General features: G+C 31.7%; 1 protein-coding gene across 1 annotated transcript in view; it reads right to left on the reverse strand.

The window, feature by feature from the left end:
- Positions 1 to 1,792: 1,792 nt before the first annotated feature.
- LOC119634503 (kelch-like protein diablo) overlaps positions 1,793 to 24,957 on the reverse strand; it is a 49,994-nt gene continuing 26,829 nt past the window's right edge. The window contains exons 5-6 of the mRNA XM_038028721.1: positions 23,618 to 23,824; positions 1,793 to 1,864 (exon numbers count right to left, since the gene is read on the reverse strand). Of these exons, the coding sequence (XP_037884649.1) occupies positions 23,820 to 23,824 (5 nt within the window). The 3' untranslated portion in view covers positions 1,793 to 1,864; positions 23,618 to 23,819. The remainder of the gene's footprint in view (positions 1,865 to 23,617; positions 23,825 to 24,957) is intronic.

Genomic DNA, 24,957 nt, shown 5'->3' on the forward strand with positions numbered 1-24,957 from the left:
CTACGAAATTAGAATCTAATAGCTTAACTGTTGATTTATAACTTATCTAGCCTACTAAGAGTTATCTTTACAAAGTATTTATCTTCATTGAAAAGCATTTCCATACAAAAGTACCCCAGTATAGTCCCGTTGAGTTTGATATACTACAAGCCGTGGTTGTCATTTTCAAATATCTTGTAAGAATAATATTTTTTAATACTTGAAAGTATTTTTTCGGATATTAGAAAAATAAGTATATATATATATATATAGTCGAAAAATGACTTGTGTTAACTGTTAGTCGTTAATTCTTATAAAATCTGGTGCCACCATATTTATAACATACTAAAATGTAGTGTTAATACTACGAAAGAAAAGACAAAGAATGCAAAGACCTACATCCTTATGGTATAAGAGCAAAGTCTTAAAGAGAATGTATGTGCCTGGAATTTAATAGAACGACTTGGGTACCTTTAAACTCTCCAAGTCTCTATAATCGACTAATATGCTTTCTGAAGACAATGCCTTCAGCATTGTTGGCAACATGTTCCGGCGCCTTTGGAATCTTAGAAAATAATTTCTTCTTTGGACACTTGAAATTTGAAATTGCACTGAAAGTTAATAACTCCATTTATAGACGCTTATCTACTCATGTATGAATCCCTAAAGAATTACCTTTATTCACTTGAATTTTCCACTAAACGTTTTAAAAGGAAAAATTACTATCCATAGTAAACAAAGTCGAATGGAAGTTCATTTGGTGAAGATGACTTAATAAAATAGCAGCACGTTTGTATTGAATTGTGTCGGAAAATTGAAAAGCAAATGCCAACCATCGAAACAAATCGAAATTGAGGAAACATTTTCAATCTTCTATTTACAGATATTTTATTAAGAAAGCATTTCGAATTACGTGTAACAAACAAACATTTGTATCTTTCTGTGCTTCTATATTAAACATAGCACATCCTATGCAAACACAAATAATGAATGCTTGTTATAGTAAATAGAAATCTAAAACAAACTAAACCGCCCTAATTATATGTTATATGCACGATACCACACTAAGGTAAGCTAATTTATTCTACTAATGCATAATTTCTGGAAGGAAAATATATGTAAAAGAAAAAATTCTTCAAAAAGGTGACAAATTTATATTAAACTTAGGGATTTTTATTAACCATGTTCCTGCCCTAATGAACGCTTGCCTATAAATGTTTGTATCATATTTTACACTGACATTAACCTTAATCTTGCCAAGCAGTGACTTTGAGTCATTTTTTAACTTTGAATATTCGATTTTTTTAATTATTTTATACTTTTACATTTCCAAAATTTATTTCACTGGATGTATAAGATTGTTTGAATATATAAATGAGTTTAATTTTAAATTGTCAATAGTGACTGAGAGTCACATCGTGATATGATTCGTTATAAAAAAAACGCGGTAGGTTAGGTTTACGATTTGCTCTGTACATTGTATCATCAATATTTTGGTATTTCTTGCCTTTTTTTACATAATTTCAAACTTTTTTCTTTGTTGTCAAATCAACATCGACTATCTGCGAAAATACATGTACCAAAGTTTATTTAGCTTCTACAATTTTTGTAAAGCACTCAGCTTCTTAAACGAACGGATAGACGGACGTAGTTTCGCGCTACTTATATTTCCAATAGCTTAGCAATAGTGTTACAAGCAAAGTAACAACTAGGATCGCTTATTCTTTGCGAGAGTATAATAAGGAAATTAATTAAATAAACATAGAAAGAAACCTAAATACATCAGATTGAAAAATTCATACATTAGACTTACCTTGAGAATAAAGGGTAGTTGTTAGCGAATCTCGTCCCAGAGCCTGAGCCCAGGCTTATGTTGGGTGTTTATCTGCAAAAGAGATATATAGAAGGGATAGAGATTAGTACTTTCCTTTAATATGAAATCTATTAGAAAAGTTTAAAGAATAATGGACTTCAATCTACATAGTGTAGAGCAAAGCGTAACATGTTTCTTATATATACATAAGTCATTAGGAAATTTTAGTAAAACTCGACATATTTTCTACAGAAACACTTTATTTCGATGAACTATAATGTGTCTATTTGCTTTTTATTAGTATGTATGCAAGCGGCATGCAATGTAACATATGTGTCCGACTCATCTTCAGTTGGAATATATGAAAAATAATATTTAATTTTAAGATTTGCCTAATTTTTATTTCAACAAGAAGTTAACATTTTCATGTTTGTATAAATATTTATGTAAACAACTTGAAAGTAATGACAAATGCTTCAAATTTCTTGTACAAATAAATGTTCATAGCAAATTATAAGATTACGCCCCCATGTACAATTGACCTAAGAATCAAATATATTTTTGCTTACTTAAATGAATCTTTAGACAAATGAAACAAGGGCAATGAGACAATGTACTATCAACACTTATTTTATGCGTTTCTTCGTGTGAAACTCAAAATTTATTGAAGCATCACAGAAAGATTTTGAACGATTCTTTACCAATAAAGAAAGTATTTTAGCAGAAAGTTCAAGGAGAAAGGCGATAAAATTCAGATAACAAATTTGTCGTATAAATATTCCGTAGTATAGATAGAAAAATAGGCAAGTAACTACCAGGCCAAAATAATTGAAGGACCCCTGAATAAAATACTAGACTAGCAGATAATATATAAATAAGTCACGATGCGTTTCTTGATTTCGCCGCAACAACTTACTCCAGACAAGCCAGAGAATGTCCCCTTTAATCATTTTCGCAAAGGTTTGTTTCATGGTTTTACTATGAGCAGCAATCATAAGAACTTGCCTTCAATGTGACGAACAGTGAAACAGGGAATCAAAGAATAAATTATAAAACTATTTGGATAATTTAGGAGGGAGGGAGAGAGAGAGAGAGAGAGAGATAGATAGATAGATAGATAGATAGATAGATAGATAGAGAGAGAGAGAGAGAGAGAGTAAGGAAGAGAGTGAGAGAGAGAGAGAGAGAGAGAGAAGGGAAGAGAGAGAGAGAAAGAGAGTGCAAGACAAAGCAAAAAGTGCCCTGAAATTGGAATTCAAGTGAAATTCAACTGTAGGTGTACTCTTCTTACGTTGAAACCAGTTTTCTCTGCTTTTCCTATGGAATTTCATAGTTTCATCGTAAACGAAATCTATATAGCCGGTTTAACCCCTAGAATTCATTTATCTGGCTTATAATAGTAATAATAAAACGTCATAAAGATAAAATTTCTTGCCGCGTATCCAAGAGACGCCACAGTCAGACCATTGCATGAAAATATGATATTTAATATCGATATTTCCGCCTTTCTTTCTGTCAATGTTAAAAAAATCTTCGTTTTAAAAGTTGTACTTACCGTACTTCATAAATGCTGAATTATTTCATCTAATAATCATAATTAATTGAATTGTTTTTTAGCGAAGCGTGCGATCAAATACAAATATAATTTAAGCAATGAAAATTTTTATTGATGTTATATTAATTTTTTTTTTTTTTCATGCTCATTCTCTCTAAGGCAAACAGAACACAAAATGACGGCAAGAGTATAGTTGTTTCATTCATTTATATACATAACATTAAACAAAAAATTTTTTGCAAGCAGTTTTGGCAATTTTATGATTATTTTCTATTAAAATTTTTTATCCCACATTTGTGGATTAGATTTCAAGCAATTTTCGCATACTTGGCGAGCACTTACGTTATAAAGTCAATTTAAAGATGTAATGCGAAAACAAACAATTTTTATTTATTTTCTTTTTTTTTTGCAATTTCCGTAAAGGAAAGCAAACGTTTTGTGGCTTACAAAAGGATATGTAATGGTTATCGTAGTAACTTTATAACAAAAAGAAGAGCACGTGTCAGAATTGATTGAATTTTTTTTTGTTCTTGAAATTTTTTGTCAAAAGTTTTGATCAAATTTCTGGTCAAATAAATGAAGTCAAGATTGTCGACAGGCAAGCAGCTAAAATAGATATCAAATTTTATTTTTTTATGTAAAAAAAAAAAAATCCAAATGTTTCAAACTCATCAAAATTAATATTTATGTTATGTATCTTACTACTACTCTCAAGTTATTTTGAAAAGCATTCGTTGGCATATAATCTCTGTTTATCTTAAATGGTTGCCTCAATGCTCTCTGACGATTGTTTCGTTACAGTTGCACACAGATTACAACACTATGTCCAGCTGATTGCTCGAATTTGAGGACTGTATTTATTTAATATATAAAATTTGATTTATCTTTAAAAAATTATGCTAATCGCTGGACACCTTTAACAGTTTATTTAGTGATGCCGAGAAATCATCACGCGATGGTTAACTCAACGTAGCTGTTAAGTCGTGGTTTTTTGTTTGTCAGATTACTCTGGTTTGCACATTTGTCCTCATGATCCGACAGCGGTTTTTTGTTTTTTTTTTTTGGAAATAAGCGGAAAGAGTAAATTTTGCAATATTTGAAGTTTTTCTTCCTTTTTTTTTTTTTTGGCTTTATTTCTTTTTTTCGGCATATAAGTCGAGCCCACTCAAAACGTAAATCTAAGTTTTGACTTAAAGCCTAACAAGATCTCTTATATTGTAGCGTAACAATGTTTTCACATTGATCAATCACATGACTATTGTATATACGGCAATAGTATAAAGCACTTTTTGTTTTAAGAACACGTTTCATTTGCATTGATGTGCCTGTTGTTCGTATAATGCAATAACATATAACATTATAACATAAGGAATACGTTCAATACGTTACGTGTATGTAGCATTAAAAATCCGGAATATGTTAAATAAAATCTCTTTTCTCTTAGTTTCTTTAGAAACTATTTACTATTTACCGTTTCGGAAAAAGCTTTATACAATTGATCTGTTTTATAATGCAACACAACCTCAACTAAACACAAACAAACAAAATTTAAACATATGAACATTTTAATCTTAAATAACAACATATTCAAGGATGGACACATAAATAATGAAAACACTAATATCCTGAATTGAGCTCCGCTTCTTATGCGAGAGCATTTGTGTTAAATAAATTCTTTAGGAAATCAAATTCTTCAACATTCATAGATACATATACGAACGAAAGAGTAAAATACATGCAAGCAAGACAATCAAATTATATATGCAAATGTAGGCAAAACAGCACATAATATATTAAAATTGAATTTGAAATTTCTCCTAGAGTAGAATATATTTTTATTGAATTATAGAAAAACTAGAGATAAAAGTTTCACTTTGACATTTTTGCTATAAATCCAAAGTTGATTTCATCAATCTTATGCAGATAAGAGCAAAAGAGGGACAATAACAAAGAATGAATTAGTGATTAATTTAAAAAACAATTAAATGCAAAAGCAATCGCCTTTATGTCTACGCTATTTGTTTAACAGAGACAGGAGATTAGTCTTCAATTTTCTTTCATTTCGGCAGTCCGGCAGTCATTTATACTGTACGTGAGACAACATGTTTAGATGTCGATGATATTCAATTGATAATTTCAACTTATAACGGCTTGAAATTTTATTTGTGAAATTTTACCTCTGATAAGTTGTAAAATTCAATAAACTTCTTCTTCTCTTTCAAGATTCGGAAATTCTTCTATGGAGGGGTAAACAAAACAGCACAAGTGGCTTGGCGAAAAGACAAATTAAATTAAGGTTAAATCAAATCAGTCCGTCAGGCTAATCAGAAATCATTTTTGAATTGGGCAAACAACCTAACAAACCCGCAGTGTTTTCCTTTTTTTTTTTCATCCCATTACTAGTCCGCCTTTGTTGTTCTTCAAAACAATTGTTTGCAGTGAAATTAGATTTTTGCTGACACTTTGTTATCGCTTAAGTTCTTAATTAAATCTTTAGGTAAAATGTTTAAGTAAAGAAGAAAACATGAAAACATTAGGGGTAATTTTCTTTAGATAAACGACAACAATTGATACATGTCATCCATCTTTTGAATAAATCCACTACAAGCGGCAGGACAGCATATATGATCCTTTATGATAGCTGTGAACTTTGACAATATTTAAATATATCAATGGTTTCGTTGATTGATGTAAATTTTTCAAGTTAATACTTTAATCATTTGCTGGTTGATCTCTGACATTCAAAACATATTGAAACCGAATGTAAAGTCCTTTCACATATGTATTTGCATTCAATTGCGCGCACAACGGAGCTAAATGAAGAAATATGAAATAATTTACGATAAGATTTTTGTAAAAACATATTTACATAAAATGGTCTCCCTATCACATCTAATAGTGCTCATTATATGTGTGCGTTTATTTACCTGATAAACATGATACTGAACATTTGTAACTATCCTATCAAGTTAACTGGAAAACAAAAAGCTTTATATCATTTTCAGGAAATCTTTGATATCATCACTTAGCAGCTATCATGTGCTGTCGGCTTAAGTTACGAACCTATTTTCAAGTTCCTTTTATATTAGTTTTTGCACCTGTGAGATTTCCAGCAATGGACGACAAACAGTGGCATTAATCATTGGATGGATTTGATAAAATTGGCTAAGAATCTCTAAAAATGGCGGAATCTGTCATTTGCCAGGGCTGCGCAAGGTCAGAAAGGGACAATATGTATACAAGCATCCCTCGATGGTTAATATAAAAATTTCAAAGTATTTTGCTTTCTGTAGGCGTGTCATTAGTGTGAAATCTTTGGCGAGGTGTTAGTTTCAAAGAAATATAACGGATGTCCATAGCATAACGAACAAAACGGAACTGTAGTCATCAACTACCAAGTTTTAGTTACCTATTCCGATTTTTGGACGAGTAGGCGGCGGACGTACACTCGACAGGCAAACTTTTAACAGACGAAGAATTCGATTGTCGAAAACGAGAAAAGTTTATGCGGGTCAACATAATTGTACCTATATATATTTAATTATATATAACATATTTATGTATATATTTATTTGTGTATTGTTTATGGTACGATGTATATATATACGGTATGGCATATAGAAAAAGAAATTTAGTATATCTTTATTATTCAGTAGCATAAAGAAGAGAAGAATGTGTATAGAAGAAAGTTAAAGCTCCTGATGCAATCAGAATACACTTTCTTTACTTTTAGACATAGTGACTCTATGTATGAATTTCATGAAGAACAAAATGTAAAGAATTTCATGAAGAGCAAACATTCCAAGGGGATTAGTTCGCTTCTATAACATTACATATAATACAAGGGCGTTCCTCGTATGACACAGTTAATTCGTACCATGTTGCAACGAGCCCGAGGTTATACGAAACTTTTTTATTTATTTATTGAAATTAATTTTCGATATAATATTATAAATCAAGGCAATGTGCGCACCTGTGTTGTATCGAAGTACAGCACTATTCGTGTTGTATCAAAACCTTTGAGAAACGATATTGGTTTTCATCTACAGTGAAAAAGTGAAGGGTAACTAATTTTGCTAAAGCCACGCTGTTTATGTTTTTATCTATTTCTCTCTTCTTTGCTCAAGATCCTAAGGGCCGAATAAGAATATGCCGCATGATATTCTTCAAAAAAATTTGATGAAAAACAAAAAAAAAATTCATATAAAATAACTTTGAAACTACGAACTACGACAAATTGATTTGATTTCGTATATGCATAATGTAGCTATTATGCAACATATGTTCCCAAGGCAACCATAACCATGGCTTGCTTATTTGCTTATCTTCTCCATTTTACTTTTTCATTTCATATTTTATTTTACAATCCTTTCTTTAAAGTTTTACTGTTATTTTATAATAAACGTAGTAAAAATACCGATAGTAGATATGTATTTTTCTTGCGAATATTATCATTACATCATTCAGAAAGTTTATCTTGCATATATAACTTTTATTCATTGTTTAAATCAACATTAAAATACTCATCATTTAAACGACGCAAGAAAGTTAAGGCAGCTAAGCACTTTATTTTATTATTAAACTTTAAGGCAAGTCGTATTACAGGATATGTTCTTGACGAAAAAGATGCATTTATCTGTATGTTGAAAACAACAGAAAGACAGAAAGACAGGCAAGCAGGCAAACAGACAGACAGATAGACAGACAGACAGACAGACAGACAGACAATTGACAGATAGAAACACGCAAGCTTGAATCAATTCAGAAAATGCTTGTGAAACGCTAAGCGTAATAAAAAATTGATCAAATTGTACTGAATGTTGCATATGTATGCTTACAAAGCTGCTATACTCTTATCCACTAGTGGTGTCTAATACAAATCGTTGTAAACGGAATCGATTCTTCAATGGGGAACTTGGAGAAGGTAAAATAATAAACACTGATGGTTAAATACGTAAAGTAATTTTTCCTTGGAATTTAATATAAAATAGAAAGATACAATCACACAAATCAAGTTTGAAGCGGTGCGAGAAATAATTTCCAATCGGAAACTAAAGTAAAAAGCACTCTCTCAAAACATTTTTAATTGAGAACTTGCAAGTTAAAGTAGGTATCGATACGAGATCTAATGCTTTTGTCACAACAAATCCTGATAGACCAAAACGAAATTTCCGATTAGAAGTAGAGACGATAAATGAGCAAGAAATTCCCCAAAAGGAATTTAACTTTTTTTCTCTTTGTATTTTTTTTCTCGAACTAGAAATGTATGCCTTTAAAATTTAATACAAATAATTTTTTTCTTTTATTTACTTCCATTGAACTCGAGAATTACTCTTAATTCAGTGAAACATAAAAAGAGGAAATTTGCTAATAAACACAAAATGTCTTTATTATAATTTTTTTGAAAAATTCATAACAATCCATCACGATATCATAAAGACTATGATGTGAACACACATTATATTTAAATGATTTATAATTAAAGATCATAACGCTCATTACCTCTCAAGTGCGCAATCAAATCAAACGACTATTGCATGCTTGAACAAATAGCTTATCTAATTTAAATATTGAAGAGAAATTTTTGAAATTCTCGGTCTATACTCAATGTTTCTTAAATTTTCAATTCACTTAGTCTACCACAAAATATTTATTGGACTTGAATGAAATGAAGCGAAACCGTTTAAAATTCTTTATAAGGAAAAGGACAATGACAACAGCTACGTTGTTTTACACAACCACCGATGACAAACAACAAACAGAAAGTGTAAATAGCGTAAACAATGCAGGAAATACAGAAAAGAGCAAAAAAACAAAAAAAACAAAAAAAAATAAATAAATAAAAGGAAATGTGAGAAAGCAAGTAAGACTATTAATAGAAATACTTTGTCAGGTGCAACAACACCTAAGGCAATCATTGATAACATTGTTGAAATGAATGAAAATATTCCGCTTCCATTTCAAACGAAAGCACGCAATCACGCAAAAAAAAAAAAAAGAAAAAAGGAACAGATACAATACGTTCACTGGAACCATTTAGCATATAGATCGTTTTGTCGCCATGGAACAAAAATACAAAAGTATTGTCTTATGTGTATACATGTCATTGAAACATTGAATGTTAGATGCTAACGCCGCGTCATCGAATAACTAAAGCTGCTAATATCAACTAAAGTCGGTTGTAATTCAAACAATAAAACTTCATTTCAATACATTTCAATTTATTCACAGAGATATAGAATTAACGATAAAAAAAAGTCTATGCGCTGTCATACAACACGCAGAAGGCCACGACAACATACAACACGATTAGAATTGGTTCAGATCGGACTACTTTTTCGAGCACTTCCCATATAAAGCTTTATTTGAAAAAATCGTTATATGAAGAACTACCCCGTGGTGTATGTCATCTAATGGGCGTGTCGTGACCCATGGCAACGTTTTGTACTTGTTATGCTTATTTACGTACCGAGAATCTTTTCATTCATCATTCTTTTGCAAAAATGTCAAATTTTTATTCATATTCTCTCTCGTACAGCTTCCTTTACAAGTTGAAGTGATAAGAAGAAGTTTACAGGCGAACAATAAAGGAGACGACGAAAGCTATTTTTGTCATGCTCGCTCGATAATAATTCAATATTACTTTTTGATCGACATTTCATAAGTAGGAGGAGGATATTCAGAATCGTAGCACTTTTTGCTTTTACATCACTCCATTTTGAAGAGGAACGCATATATTGAGAAATATTTGTCTTGTTATGATTTTATAACACTTTGACAGACGTGACATGGAATTGGACTTGTCGTGGAACGTATACTGCAGAGAATATAATAGTAGCCGAATAAGATCGATTGGGAACATCACCTATTCCGTTATGCAAGCTTCTACCCGGCGCTTTCTGCTTCAATGGAACATAGGTTTTATTACTCAGCTGATCTCATAAGCATAAACAAATTGCAAAAATATTCATTGAGTAATAAATAGACGCCCATCTTAACTCTTTCTTTATATTTTTTTTTTTGTTCTCACTTACACTAATATGGCTTTAGGCCGTTTCGTTTGTCAGCTTAAGTAACCTTAAGAGAATAGTCGCCGTAACGTTTAATATTGCTTTACTTTCGAACTTAAACGATTACGCAACTATGTAGCTGCTGATAAAATACTTTTCTATTATTTATTTGAAAAATTCATTAAAAAAAAAAAAAAATGTTATTCACATAGATTTTCATAATAATTGAAAGATAATTCTTTTTGCCTTCGATTCAAGTATATTTATACATTACACACTATGAAAGGTTAATATTTTAAACTTTAATACTTGTAGTATATTTCTTGTTTATTGTCTGTGATTGCATATTTCACAAGATTATAGTGTTCGAGATTAATATTAAAACTAAATAGAATGCTACTCCGAACAGTAATAACGAAAATTCCATCAGAATTTTTTCATTTCCTTTTTTTACTTCTCAGCACAATATACATGAATTGTTTTATAAAAGTATCTCGTTTCCTTTTGTAGTATTATGACCAATACCATTTACTATCAACCAAGCACTTGTAGAAAATAAATTTTTTTATTTTTTATTTTTTTTTTAATAGAAATAACATATATGTATGTATGTATATATATATATATATATATATATATTTGCATGAATTCATCCATAAATTGTGTTACATGTATAGTCAATCAGTCATATTTATGCATATCGTAAAGAGAGCGAACGAGAAAAATCGTATTTCAATCTCGACAAGTAACTAAATAGATTTCTTCCAGTAGAATTCATTTAAAAGTAGTTCAGAAAAAAAAAAAAAAAAACAACCTAAATTTTATTTCATTTATGATTGATATTTTTTGTACATTTGAACTTTTAATTGATAAATTGTATCAGGACAGAAATACATCTTACATGTCTGTGCCAGCACTCATATTACATTTAAAAATTGATGGCATTATTTTTTTTTTTTTATCAAATATATGATATCGGTCTTGAAGATTTTTCAATTTTATTTATATTTAAAATAATTTTGCGAAAAACCAAAAAAAAAAACAAAAATTTGAAAATCAAATTCAAGTATGAAATGCGATTTATAATAAGTTCTTAGACTTCACTTTATCGAATCGAAAGCGAGAAATTGAATAAAACTTTGTTGGAAGCGATTCTAAGCCAATTGCATATCTTCTGTGTTTACGTCTTTTGGGGGCCTTTTTATAGTTAACATACCTATATTTATATAAAAGATATTCAAAAAAAAAAAACACAAACACTTCACACATCTGTATTTTAGAGCAAACAGACTTGTGCTACCTTGAGAGCAAACGGCCCGTATTCAAAAGTTTCTAAATGCAATTGATTGGATTTAAGAGGTAAGTGATTGTAAAATGTACTAAATAATTTGCCAAAAAAACAAATTTATGTGGCGTAAAATAATGGAAGAGCAAATCAATTTTAACGCTATTTAAATTTCGAAGTGGCCGTAACTATGGCATTATACATACATTTAATTTAAGAGAATTAATTTCCTATCGTTACTTAAAGCTTTTTTCTTTCTGGGTTCACTTTTAATATGTAAAACCGTTTCGTTCTGGCTATTAAATCGATTCCCGTTTTTGTTTTTGCTTTTCAGCAATTTTTCTCATCATTGTGGACATAAAAACTTAAAGAGAGTAGTTGTCGATAATTTATTAGCGCAAAGGCTAGCAAAAGTTGGAAAGCTACCATCGAAAGAATTACTTACTTTTCAATTAAGGTTAGTATAGCGGGGCCGTCTTTATCTAAATTCATATAATCTTAGCATTTCTTCATGGAGAGGTCTCTACTCGATCTTCAGCTATTTTAATGGAAGAACTTTTACATTGCAGTCTGTAACTCTTCAAGAGATTTCATGAAGCTATCCGCATATGAATCACTAAGAAATACTGGACAAGGTTTTATAAGGATATTGTGCCTTTAATTAATAGGAACGCCTTCTACAAGATTCTAGACACTGTGGGGCTATTCTTTTGGAATCAGATGCTTTAAAATAATATAGCACGAGATTCTAATATTAGCTATAGTGGGAATTTTAATTGATAGCACAAAACAAAATGAGGCAAGTGTCTCTCCAGTGTCTCTAAAAGATTCTAGATCGTTATTTTTTTGAAGTCGAGCTACTTCTAATAGGTGAACAATAAAAAATTTGTCAAACAGAGATTTAATAAAATGTAGCAAAAATTTGCGTAAGTAAAAGTAAATCAAGCATAAATGCATAGGATAGGAGCTGCGCAAAACCGTCAGCAAAGTTGGTTTGCGAATATTAGAAAACAAATCGAGACGCTATTCATTCGGGTTCAATTTCAACTGATCGAGTTTATTTATAAATTAACGATGAAATACGAATGAATACGAATGCGATTAATAAACGAGCCGAGCCGAGTGATCCACATCGGTTGACATAGTATTTCTAATAAGCAGAATTGTAAACAATTTTACTGAATCGATTGAAATCGCATAGAAAACTAATGCAGTGGAATAAAGTGAAATAGAGTTAAGTAAAACTAAATCAAAGTCAATCGAATCGAAAATATTAGATACCGAAGGAGAGAAGTGCCGAAGACGCAAGCAATCATTCATTATTGAGTGGTATCGTAAATAAAAGAAACGAAGAGAATCGTTGTATATGAAATGTATAACGCTATCCTAGTGAAGCGATGGACTATCGCGACGAACAAAATCGAATTGTTCAACCGAAAACAAAATTGATCGGAATCATACTCATAATGGATACAAGTTATCGTAATCGAACAGAATCGGGAAAAATTGAATCGAATTAAAAAGACAATATTTTTTTTTTTCAATCACGTTCGACACAGTGTACAAGTAAAATTGAAGATAACTCTCTATAATAAATAAATAAAAAAAAAAACAAACCTCTTACTTTCCAATACTTAAATAAATGCTTCAGGATTTCTCTTCAAAATCCCAATGGTCTTTGAAAATCAATTTGTCTTCTTCCGGTTTGAAAAAGGAATTTATCTTCATTTTATTTGACATCTATCTCTCTGTAACATACATTTTCAACAAGCATTAAACAACATTTTTTTTGCTGATTTCTTAGTTTCCTCTACAAAAACTTGAGGACATAAAAAAGAACATAAAAAACCCAATTTTGTTTAAATTTCACTTGACTTTTACTGTATATGAAAATTCTGTTCACTCTGCCTACATAAACGTAATGTTTAACAAATAACTACATGCAGTAAGTAGTAAAAGGAAATTTTAAAACATTTCCTATACTTTCAGTTTCAATTATATTATGATACAACACTTAGGATGAGCAACAATTTCTAAAAATAGAAAACACAAATACACTAAGATTAACGAAGTTTACTGTTAGCTAAGAAAAGAAAAAAAAAAAATATTATTTTCATGAGCTGGAATACATAGAAATACTGGTAAAGCCGCACACATAATCAAACTGCGGCATTACTATAGGAAACGGAAGAACTCAGTTAATTATATAATAAAAATAAAGTCAATCCATGTAATAAAATTTATATAACATAAAAAATATTTTAGAAATTCAATTAAAATAACATTTTCTGTTTCTATTTCGGTAATGAAAATATCAACAAACACACACACACACACACAACAAAAATATTTAGAATATTGTTGTGATTTTGTATTGTGATTAACATCAATGTACGAGGTATGTGCAAAAGGAATGTGAGTGTTTGTTCTTCTCGGAAAATATTTATTTATTCATCAATATCTATTTTGTAATCACCCTGACATGCACTTTTTGGGAACGTCCCCGAGCTCTCTCTGCGATGCAGTCTGTATCTCGTTAACTGTCCCTTTATGGGTCTTTTCATTCGCAAAGTGCAGTGGATATGGCGGCTGAGGAATGTCTACGGTGTTGTTTTTGGCTAAAACATTACAAACAGGCAAAGACGTGTAAGCTGCTGGCGCATGATTGTGATGCAATATCCATTACGTTGAAAACGTCAATTTATATAAACAACTTTTTGCCCAAGATACAAGGCTCCTCCCCACCTGTCAGCTTTTGAGACTTATTGAAGTACATTTTGTTATAAAAGCGCATTGTTCGATTAAAGTTGGAAAAGAAAATTTGAAAGCAAACAAATTCTGAATAATAATTGACAACTATAGCACAAATTGCTTTAATATTTAATCAAGATATCTTTCCTTCACAAACCTCCATGTCTCGCGTTAAGAAAAAAGGTAAGCAATAGTTATAGTTATAGTCCTCTTTAGATTATCCTTATGGCAAACGTACTTTGAAGCTTTCAAACAAAATACATATTTTGTATGCCCCATAGTGCCCAGTACAAGTTGAAATGAGTGAAAAATTAGGCGAAAATTTGGCGAAAGCACTGACACTATACCTTATCCATATTCACCTTTTCCTTCTTCAGAATGACGCTAAACGAAGGACTGCCTGGTTTTACTTGTAGCAAGAGCGCTTTTCGTCGAATTTTAAACGGAATGTAATTCAAAATCATCATAAGTAAATAAAAAACAATGGATGATAATGTTTTTGAGCATGTCAAAGAGGTTTATTTTTTTTCCCCATATAAAATAATGTTAATTTTGCTTTTATGAAAATATTAATTAAAAAAAAAACTAAACTGCTTTGAAGTAAAACTCTACGCGAATTCACGGATGCCTTCGACAATTTTACGGTTCCATGCAATTTTCAATGATTCCATGAATATATATAGATCTTTACAAGAGCACCGATAAATTGCATGTCAACTGAGGGAAACCGAAAAAAAAAAAAAATTTGCCTGAAAAGCATGACGTGAAGCTTGGGGCAATAAGTAACTTGATGGAAAAAGCAACGTAGCGTAAAAGCAATGCTTCGCATATGAACTATGACACCATATCATGTTCGTGGTTAAAAAAAAAAAAAAACGAAGGGCTTACAAAAAGAAAATGAGAGCAGCTTACACATAAAAAGTAACGTAAAAAGTTATGTAGAAGCAAACAAAATAGCAAACAATATTATCTATGCGAACACAGGCTTTAATATTACTTAACTGCAAAAAACTGTAATTTTAATTTTAAATGTTTTCCATTGCCATAACAACTTCGGAACACGTTAAGCACTGTTTTATCGGTAACAATTTTTCTTCACAAAAGCGAAAGTCAACAAAGTCGACGATGACCAATGGATGGGATGTTCCAAAAATTTGTATCAGAGATCTACGACATAGGCATTTATCCTGATGACTGGTTAAAATCATCTTTCATCACAATTTCTATGAGATGTCCAGATGCAATGATTTGCCTGATGAATCATTTGTTGAAAATATTCGTCGTAACAATAATTCAGCGAAGGCATTATTTTCATTGTATATGCGAATCATTACTTAACCTCAGTACTTAGTTTAGTTTCCAGGAAGACATGAGCATGAGAGAAGCAAATATATTATATATTTAAATTCTAGTCCAGAACTGCAGAACAAATTATTAAATATGCTTGAAGATCATACATACTATTGATGGAACAGATACAAGCAGCATCGTATTAAAAACAAACAGTGGAAGTCCATGGTAATGATGTCAGAACAAATTATATTCTTATAAACGGGGATGTTCGCCAAGGTTGCGTTTTGTCTCTTCTTGCTTCACTAATCTTCCACACAGAAGCTGTTCAAACAATCACTAAACAGGCTCTAAAATCAATAGACAATTACAATTGTTCGACACAACTATCCTAACAGATAATAAGTAAAATCCGCTGACGACGATGAGCAATAACTTTGGCTTAAATTTAACTATCAGCAAACCCAAATTTATGATCTTAAGTCGATCGAATTCCGTCCGTACGCACGCTAATATTTCTAAGGATCGACCCTTCCAACAATAGCTGACCATGATAGCGTCACTCGGTCTGTTCGAGTCCGGTTTGCAGCAAACACCAACCCCATCGTCGTATCAGAGGTTATCCAATAGATCATCTCCTTTCGGCATCATATACTTCTAAAATCGACTAAACATCATTAGCACTTTTCTTCTTGTCAGAGAGCATCAGAGAGCAATTTGCTTAATTATATAATCGGGATTGACTTGCAAGCTCCGGTACAAAAAAAAAAAAAAACAAATAAGATGAACACAATTCGGAAAAATGTTTAGTTTATTTCAATTTTTCCTCGCTGGGAGCGTTGCATATTTCATTAGTTAACCTTTATAGAAAACTTGATCCGCATGATAACAATAAATTTGCCACTTTGTCTTTAAGTGAAGATTAAGATTTATGATAAAGCTAATTAGAAACAATAGATTGAGCATAGAAAATATCATTAAAAAACTTTTCTTGGAGTAATTAATTTGCAGCATATAACACAATTATGTGAACAAAACTTTTCAAAAGTGAATGATAGAATATACACAACATTAGAAGGCGATGATTAGAGCGTAAATAATGCTCAAAAGTGATAAATGTTATATTAATGCAATCTTAAGTACTTTGAAAGTATGCATGGATTGTTGTTTCTGATAAAACAACGTACAATTCGTTACTAACTAATTAAAAGCTTATAAGACGTATTAACATACAATCTTTTTATAGAACGCTTTAGTATACTTTTATTTTTTTTCGAATAACGCACCAAAAGAGATAGGTAAAAATACGCAAACGGTATGATCTACAGGTACATACTATGCCTATCTAAGGTGTAACAATAAGAGTAGAGCACACACCGTAAGATGTATGCCTCCTTCCGAGATTAAACCGATAATATCACGCTTGCTCTTATTAGAGATTGACTTGAAAAGTGGCTATAAATACTCGCAAGTGTTTTCTCACAACTAGTAATTGCTATATGCGTTTGTCGAAACTAACAAAAATACGCTTATGCTTATGCTTAAGATGAATAAATTAGACCTCAGGGGAAATCGTAATGTTTTTTGCCTTCGTCTCAGCTGGTTGGATAAAATGGTAAGCAAGCATTGAATACATCACACACGTGTTATCGTAAATAGATTTTCTTCTTCGTTTTTATATCATACATAATTTATGCTAAATATACGTTTGCAAGTTTGTGAGGTTGTTATGCAATACTCAAAAAGACTTTTATTGTGTTGAGGGACTCAATATCATTTATTGAATAGATTTAAGTATATATCCGTTATATATATCCGTCTGCCCATGTGTTGCCTGTCGTCTATGAATACATTTTCTTGTTCAACCTACAAGCCGTAGTCTTTAACGTAACTTCATGGAATTTAATACTCGTTTTGCTTCAAGGATGAACGCTGTTGAAAGCAAATTGGATTTGAGTTCCCCTAAATACTCGCTGAAAAGCTATTATTCATTAAAAAATCGTATGCAATTGATTTCAGATTTCAATTCATTCACTACATTGTTGATGCTGTGTCTGGGGCGCCGCATGGTTCCGCATTTAGCCACCTATTGTTTAATCTCTTTATAAATGGTTTCCTAACTCTGTTGGTAACGATTGCCAATTTCTTGCCCATGTAGACAATATTTCTCTACCTTACAGTTGTGATATAAAAGATTTTAATGCATTCAATACTAAGATTAACAAATGCCTAACACATATGAACTCTTGGATGTTGCTTTATAGTGTAGTTGACACATCATTTTTACGGCCTTGAAAAGTCTACTGATAGTTGACAAACGAAAAAGTCTTTGGACAATTGACCGAAACTAGGCTATGTATCGCACTATTGTCGAAAATGCACGGACCAGACAGTAAGTCTCTGCTCGTCGACTCTGAGAGGCATACTACAAAAATGTGTGCGGAAGAAAACAAAAAAAAAACATGTACTCATAACGACTATAACGGGGATCGTGCCCAGCTAACCCATGCGTCATGAGATATCTGATGCAGGTTTCTAGGTACTGTTGTAAGAAAAATGGAAACTAAAACATTCTCGTTATCCGATAGTCAATGTAAAAATTACTAAAAATATTTTGTTGTATTTTTTTCTTTCCTTCAAACACTAGTAAGTAACATATGAGGCTTTTATTCCTCAATTTAATCATAGTTTTTATTGATGTGCATTAAATTTCATCAATGTGTGTATGCTTGCAATGCAAAAAGCATAGGAACAATTATCGCGTATTGCGGTCTATCATTCTTCTTCGTATGAAGCCTACCTACCACAAAGCGTGTGCATGTTGTGGGGGAAAAAATTTTATCCATAATACTGGTAGCAATTAAACAGTATTTGCACATGTACCAGCTGCTGGGGTCATTACGTCGTTACTTAAATTGAACACGTTATTTAAGACCAAAAGGAAAAAAATTTCCAAACACAATTATTGTTACAATTATCACTTCCTTAGTTAATTGTATATTTTAGTTATAGTTATGGCTTCAGGCTCTCACACGAAATTGCTCACCACGAGTAGAACAATATAACAAGAGCGCTCAAAAATATTTATAAAATAGAGGGCCGTGCAGATCTTACAAAGACTTTTGATGTCTCTCTGTTAACGTAAGAAAAATTAGCAAACATTACACATTAATAGCCACTTGACTGCTTTTATGTTCTTAAGTGCGCGCGTATACGTTATGGTTTATATACGCATGTATATTTGTGTGTGTATGTGTGTGTGTGTGTGTGTGTGTGTGTGTGTGTGCATATAAGAAAAATAAAACTCACACATAAAGTAGCAAATGGTGTACGTTGCCGTTCCATCGTTTATATCAAATCTCATTGAAGATTTCTACATTTTATGCTCGTCAGACGCTTCAATAGATTTAGGTGAAAATTTCTTCGGGGTTTATGAGGATATTTTTCCTAATTAACTGAACAATAATTCATTGTGTGAATAATTCATTTTTATTTACGACGGTCTATGCATATATTTATACGAATTTGTCTCGATATATATTCGTTTTAAATTTGAACTCCTTAACTGATAAACAATGCAATAGCAAAAATAATTTAATTACGTGTAGTTCTAATTGCAATAGAGGGCTCAATATAAAATCAACTCCGGGTCGAAGGAAAAAAATGGAAAAAAGTTGAACTTATGAATTGTGCACATACGCTGCAAACTACAATTTACGGTCTAGTCTACCTCAACAGTGATTGAGCGTCGATCTTTCAATTGATAGACGCCTTAACGCCTTAACCATTACACCACGGCCACACGACAGCCCCCTACCCGTTTTCTTAAATTTTTAAAATGCAAAAAAAAAAAGGAGAAATTGTGAAGAGCAACTGCAAGTAAGTGTTGCTGACACTTTTTCAAAGTAATCAGTCGACTAATGTAATTACAAAAAATATTATGTACAATGTGACCAGGTTTCGAATTCATGCCTCTAATAATGTTGAAATTCTATCGGACGTATTACGTTCTTCTGTTGTAAGCAATGGTTCTATTAATTATAATTAAAAAGGAAAAACCGAGACAAAAATTTTGATAGACAGTTGAGTAGCAGATGCGTTTCGTGAGTTGCACATGTATAGATGCAAGTGTAGAGCGTACTGAACTGAACTATCGCCGAAACACGCAAAAGAACAAAATCTTGAAAGACAACTCTATGAGAATTGTTTACGTTCCATGACCAAGAGATGGCCTGTGCGAAAGTGTCGCAAGAAAAGATACGATATGAAGAACAAACAAAGCATTAAGGATCTTATTGCACAAAAATTCAAAATTTTTGGCTTAAAAGAGAAACGAAAAAACAAAACGAACAGTGGAATTTATGAATGGAGATGCGCGGGATCAATATTTTATGCATGTTTGTTATTTCTACGATGCATAGAGACAGAATATATTCTGGGCCCATCTAGAAAAACTAAGTATCAACGGGGCGCGGGAAATAGCACATATATAAGCGTTGGTTAAATTAAGAAAATGTCTTCATGGATCTGTAGAAAATTTTGAGTGAAACTCTTATCGAAGCTATTGGTGACCATAAAGTTTCAAAATCTTTAAGTAGATCTGATATAAACGATGACACGACAATGTATTAGACTTTCTCCTTTATCATTGAATTTTCTTTTGCCCACATGAACAAACATACACTTACATATGCATATATACGTATATATGCAGACCATATGCACTTAAGGATACAAGTTGATAGGCTCTTGATTTGCATATACTTGATGCGGTAAGGCGTCATATCAGGACACTAAAAATGATTTTTAATCATAGAAATAATAAAAATGAAAAGTACGAGTAATCAACTGGCAGCTAATTTAACAATGTTTCTGTCCTTACATTAACTCGGACATCAAAAGTCCCTTAAATGTGCATTGGCTTCTATTCTAAAAATATTCTTGAGCTCTCTTGCTATTTATATTTAGTCCTCTCTCATATCACATACAAGGCCGAAACAATTAAATATGAAAATGTGCAATGTATGCGTATTCGAATACACCTACACTGAAAATACCAATAACTAAATGATAAGTAATATCTTCGTAAACGTATTCACAACGGAACGTTAATGTTAGCAAATATTAATTTTATGCTCCGCACGTTTTTAACATCCTTAACAATAAACAAAAATTTCATGACTGCTCCCTTATTTAGCACAGAAGGTATATTAATTTTTTTAAACGTATTGCAACGCTTCCTGTGAATGAAGCGCAAAATGCTTCTTTCGTCTGACTGAATACGAATAACGCTCTGGCTTTAAAGATCTTTGTCCTTTGTCAGCTTATACACTATGTAAAGAAATAGCTCTAGTTGAGATGTTGAGTTCCTGTTTTTCCTGTTATCCAGGGTTGTTTTTTCTGCTAACCAGTAAATTTAGGTTTTTTTTTTTGGACATAAAATTCTACAAACTCTAGATACATCTATCCCGGGATCATATTCGCTTTGCCTTCAAACGCATATTTAAGGATACTCGGTACTCGCCAATGATTCATACATTCTACCCACCTATAGTTGAGAATGAAGGTCCAAAGCTCATAACTATTCAGACTTCTTTTGTAGTATAATCTTCAAAAGTAATTAGCACTTTTCCAGCTCTCGTTGCCTTCTAGCAGCAGTTTCATTAAATCATCTAAGTGGAATACGGCTTAACAAAAATTACATGTAGTAGGCAATGTAACAAATACAGACAAATATAACGTCATTTCTATTTACATACATACATACACAAGTCGTACGCAGTGAACACATATAGAGACCCAGTAGAGATAGAAATAAACTCGTGCTTCGTAATATGCGTGGGATTACATTAAATTCTTCCCTTTTGAGTGATTTTCTTTATTAAGTTACCGCCTAAAGATTCCTTTTTCTATTCGTAAATACCTGAACAAGTTTAACTACACAACTACTTTCGGATGTCATGCTTAGAAGATAGTAACAATTATTGCGGCAAGTATGGGTTACAAACGCGTTATGAACATAGGTTATTGCGTTAGGAATACTGTACTTGTCAATATACCAACAACAATAGATAATAAGTGGTGAGTACAAAAAAAAAAAAAATTCCAATCTGACCAGCGCTTATATCCACAGTGTAACACATATATACAATAAGATATATTGCCCTAAATAATGTTTTCTGTTGCGGTTGAATGCCTTCCACCTGTAATGTAATTATAAATGTTATTGAACGTTTTTCATACACATAGTGTAAATAAAAAAAATTTTTGTTAGTCTCTTTCGTTGATGTGATTTTAAATTAAATGTACATCGTGTAAATAAGCTTTATCAGCATCAATTTATGTCACTTTTATTAGCACAATCAACTTGATTGCGCTCTCCCTTCTTTCTCTTCCACTTCGTCTTTCGTCATTTCGTCCTTTATCAAAGCATGTTATTATTGTAAAGGCAAAATTAAGTATGAAAAATATGTTTTTCAATTCACCCTCAGAATGTAAACCAGTTTCTCTCCATCGCGGCGGAAGAAGACTTCCCCTTAAACGTAATGCTACACATTATTAATTGTTTATTATCAAAACGTGTTTTGTATCTTAAATATTATTCCTCTTCAAATTCCTTTTCATCATAACGATTTAGTATTCAATTATTACTGCCTGAACAGACAGATAATCATAAATAAATGAAAAAAAAAAAAAACTTTAATATATTTTCTTGTCAGATATTGAAAAGGTGTAGGTGTAAGTGTTTAAAAACTTTTCAACAATTTTTTCTAATGTTTTTATGTTCACATAATATTAAGCATGATGAACTTGATATTCTATGTAAGCAGTCGTCTGTATAGTTTGTTTATTTGTTTTCCTTTTCCTTTCACTCTTTGCTTTTTTGCTTTTTGTTGCTGATTATTGTTACGTTTAGTGTCGCTTTTAAATTAAACTTTCCAATAAAAAGCAAACCATTTTAAAAATCATAGACGTGTGTTTGTTTGCTTTTGCTCAACATAATTTTTCAGTGTTCTTGCAAAAGCTTTTCTATGTATATGAAAGTTTTATTTTTTCGTTCTTAAAAAAAAAAGAAAAAAAAGCTTTTTTTTCCTATAATTTTAAACAATTGTGCAAGACAGTGTTTCCTGTGTCTAATATATATAGCAAAAAATCATTATAGAAAATATTCTACCGTAAATACCTCAGACTCGCTTTCAATTCCATTTATTATTCATAAAAATAATAGCATGAAAACTTTGTAAATAGTTTTGTTAGCATTTTCTGCACAATAAAAAAAACGCGCTTCAAAGACTTTAGAAAAATACATCTATTAATTCCTGCAAATATTGACATGCAAGCAACTACGCACTATGCATGTTCAATAGGTATGGGCTTTTGTTCGCCAAGGCTACATTTCCCGAAAACTTCCGGGCATATTTTATCGGAAAGACATTAAACAACAATGCTTATGTCTGACAATACAGATTGAAAGCATTGGCAAGACAAGGACATGTTTGTGTGCCATAAGGTTATTCAACTAGTTTCCAAGCATTTTGTATGAAAAGACTGGACTGCTGGGGATAGTACAGACAACAAGATGTCAATATTATAGCCGTTAAAACCGTGAAAGGGAGCGTGGTACGCCGTCTAGGAACAACTTCATAATGATTTAATCTGAGAACACCTTCTGGTATTCATGCAGCGTTCTCAATGCAAAACATGTACGCTTTAACTTATATATATGCCTTTAACTTAAGGTAACTAGAAATCTAGATGTGGAAATGGTTAGTGTTCAAACCTCGACTCCTAATAAAGTTGAAGTTCTATCGGACCTTTTTTAGTTGTTATATTTTTCTATTATACGTACTAAATAATGTATGCATTAATTATAAATAATAAAATCTTTGCTGATAGATCTATGTATATGCATCTACTAAGAATATGTTACTTACCGTGCATCACGTTTTCATATTCAGCAAAATATTTTTGCCGAACTTCATGGTGTCGTTCATTATTACGTTAATGTTAACATATTTCAAGATCGACACTTCCGACGAGACCGTGCATGATTGACGAAAATCATTAAGCTTAAGCGCGGGAAAATCATCTTTTTGCTGGCACCTATTACGACGAGCAATCTCATGTTTGCTGCCATCAATCTAAAATTTCACAAAATTATGCAAATAAATTTTTAGTAATGTATATAAATAAACAAACGACTAAAATATATGATGACAGGAAGAGAGAGAAAATATAGAAAAGTTATGAAAGAAATAAAGCATAATGTACAAAATACATCACATAATTAATAGTTTTTCTTCTTCCTCTAAAATTTCAGCAAATCAATAACAGATGATTCCAAAATTTCTGACCTTGGTCAGTGTGAGCATGAAATTCTTTGCCCGAATTTTAATAAACTTAAACTTTAGTTTTGGTTAACAGTTTCCTGATTTTTATTATTTCATCTTTTCTTCCTTTCCTTTATACTCTAACTTGACATTTTATGTTTGTGCGGGCATATGTAACATGCAGAAGCGCTTACGATGGACTATTTACTATTCCGAATAATTTCTGAAACGATCTAAGGTTGCCTCTCCGTCTGATGTCCGTCCACGTAAATTTGTGTTCAAATTTTCAGGTTAAAAATCCGCATAAATTTAACATATCCCTCTAATACATATCCCAGGCGACGTAGGGTGTAAAAACTGATATATTCTGCTACTTACCAAGTTGTGTGAGTCAAACCTACTTGGAAGTAGGTGAACTTGCATTTATAGATATTTGCTTTGAAGCAAGAAAATTTATCAAAGGCCATCCGTCAACATTTGAGGAAAAATACATCCTCTCTCTTCATATCAATTGAAAAGGCATGGAAGCAAATCATTTGGGGGAGATAATATTAAAGACGGGAAAAATACGAACGACAAGAATTCAAACCAAGAGTAAAGATGTGGCGGACGAAATCTGCAAGGATGAAACTTCATGACAAGACAGCGAATACATCAGTTCTGTATTTAAAGCCCCGAAAGCCAATGAATATATTTTTAAATTCGTATCTTGTGTGTCACAAAAAAAAAAAACTTCCAACCACATAACGAGAGATCGCACCACAAGCACATCTACTAATCAAATTTTTCAACGCTGCCAAACAAATACTAATAGATTTGTGGCCTACGCATGTCATTTAAGATGATGTAAGGGGTAACACCCCACCGTAAACCTTTTAGATAATCAATTTTTTTTTTTAGCCATTCTACCTGGATCTCCTTACTTTTTAGTAAGTTAAATTTCA

This window comes from Glossina fuscipes, unplaced genomic scaffold (genome assembly GCF_014805625.2).
Source record: "Glossina fuscipes isolate IAEA_lab_2018 unplaced genomic scaffold, Yale_Gfus_2 3, whole genome shotgun sequence".
Lineage (NCBI taxonomy): Eukaryota > Metazoa > Arthropoda > Insecta > Diptera > Glossinidae > Glossina > Glossina fuscipes.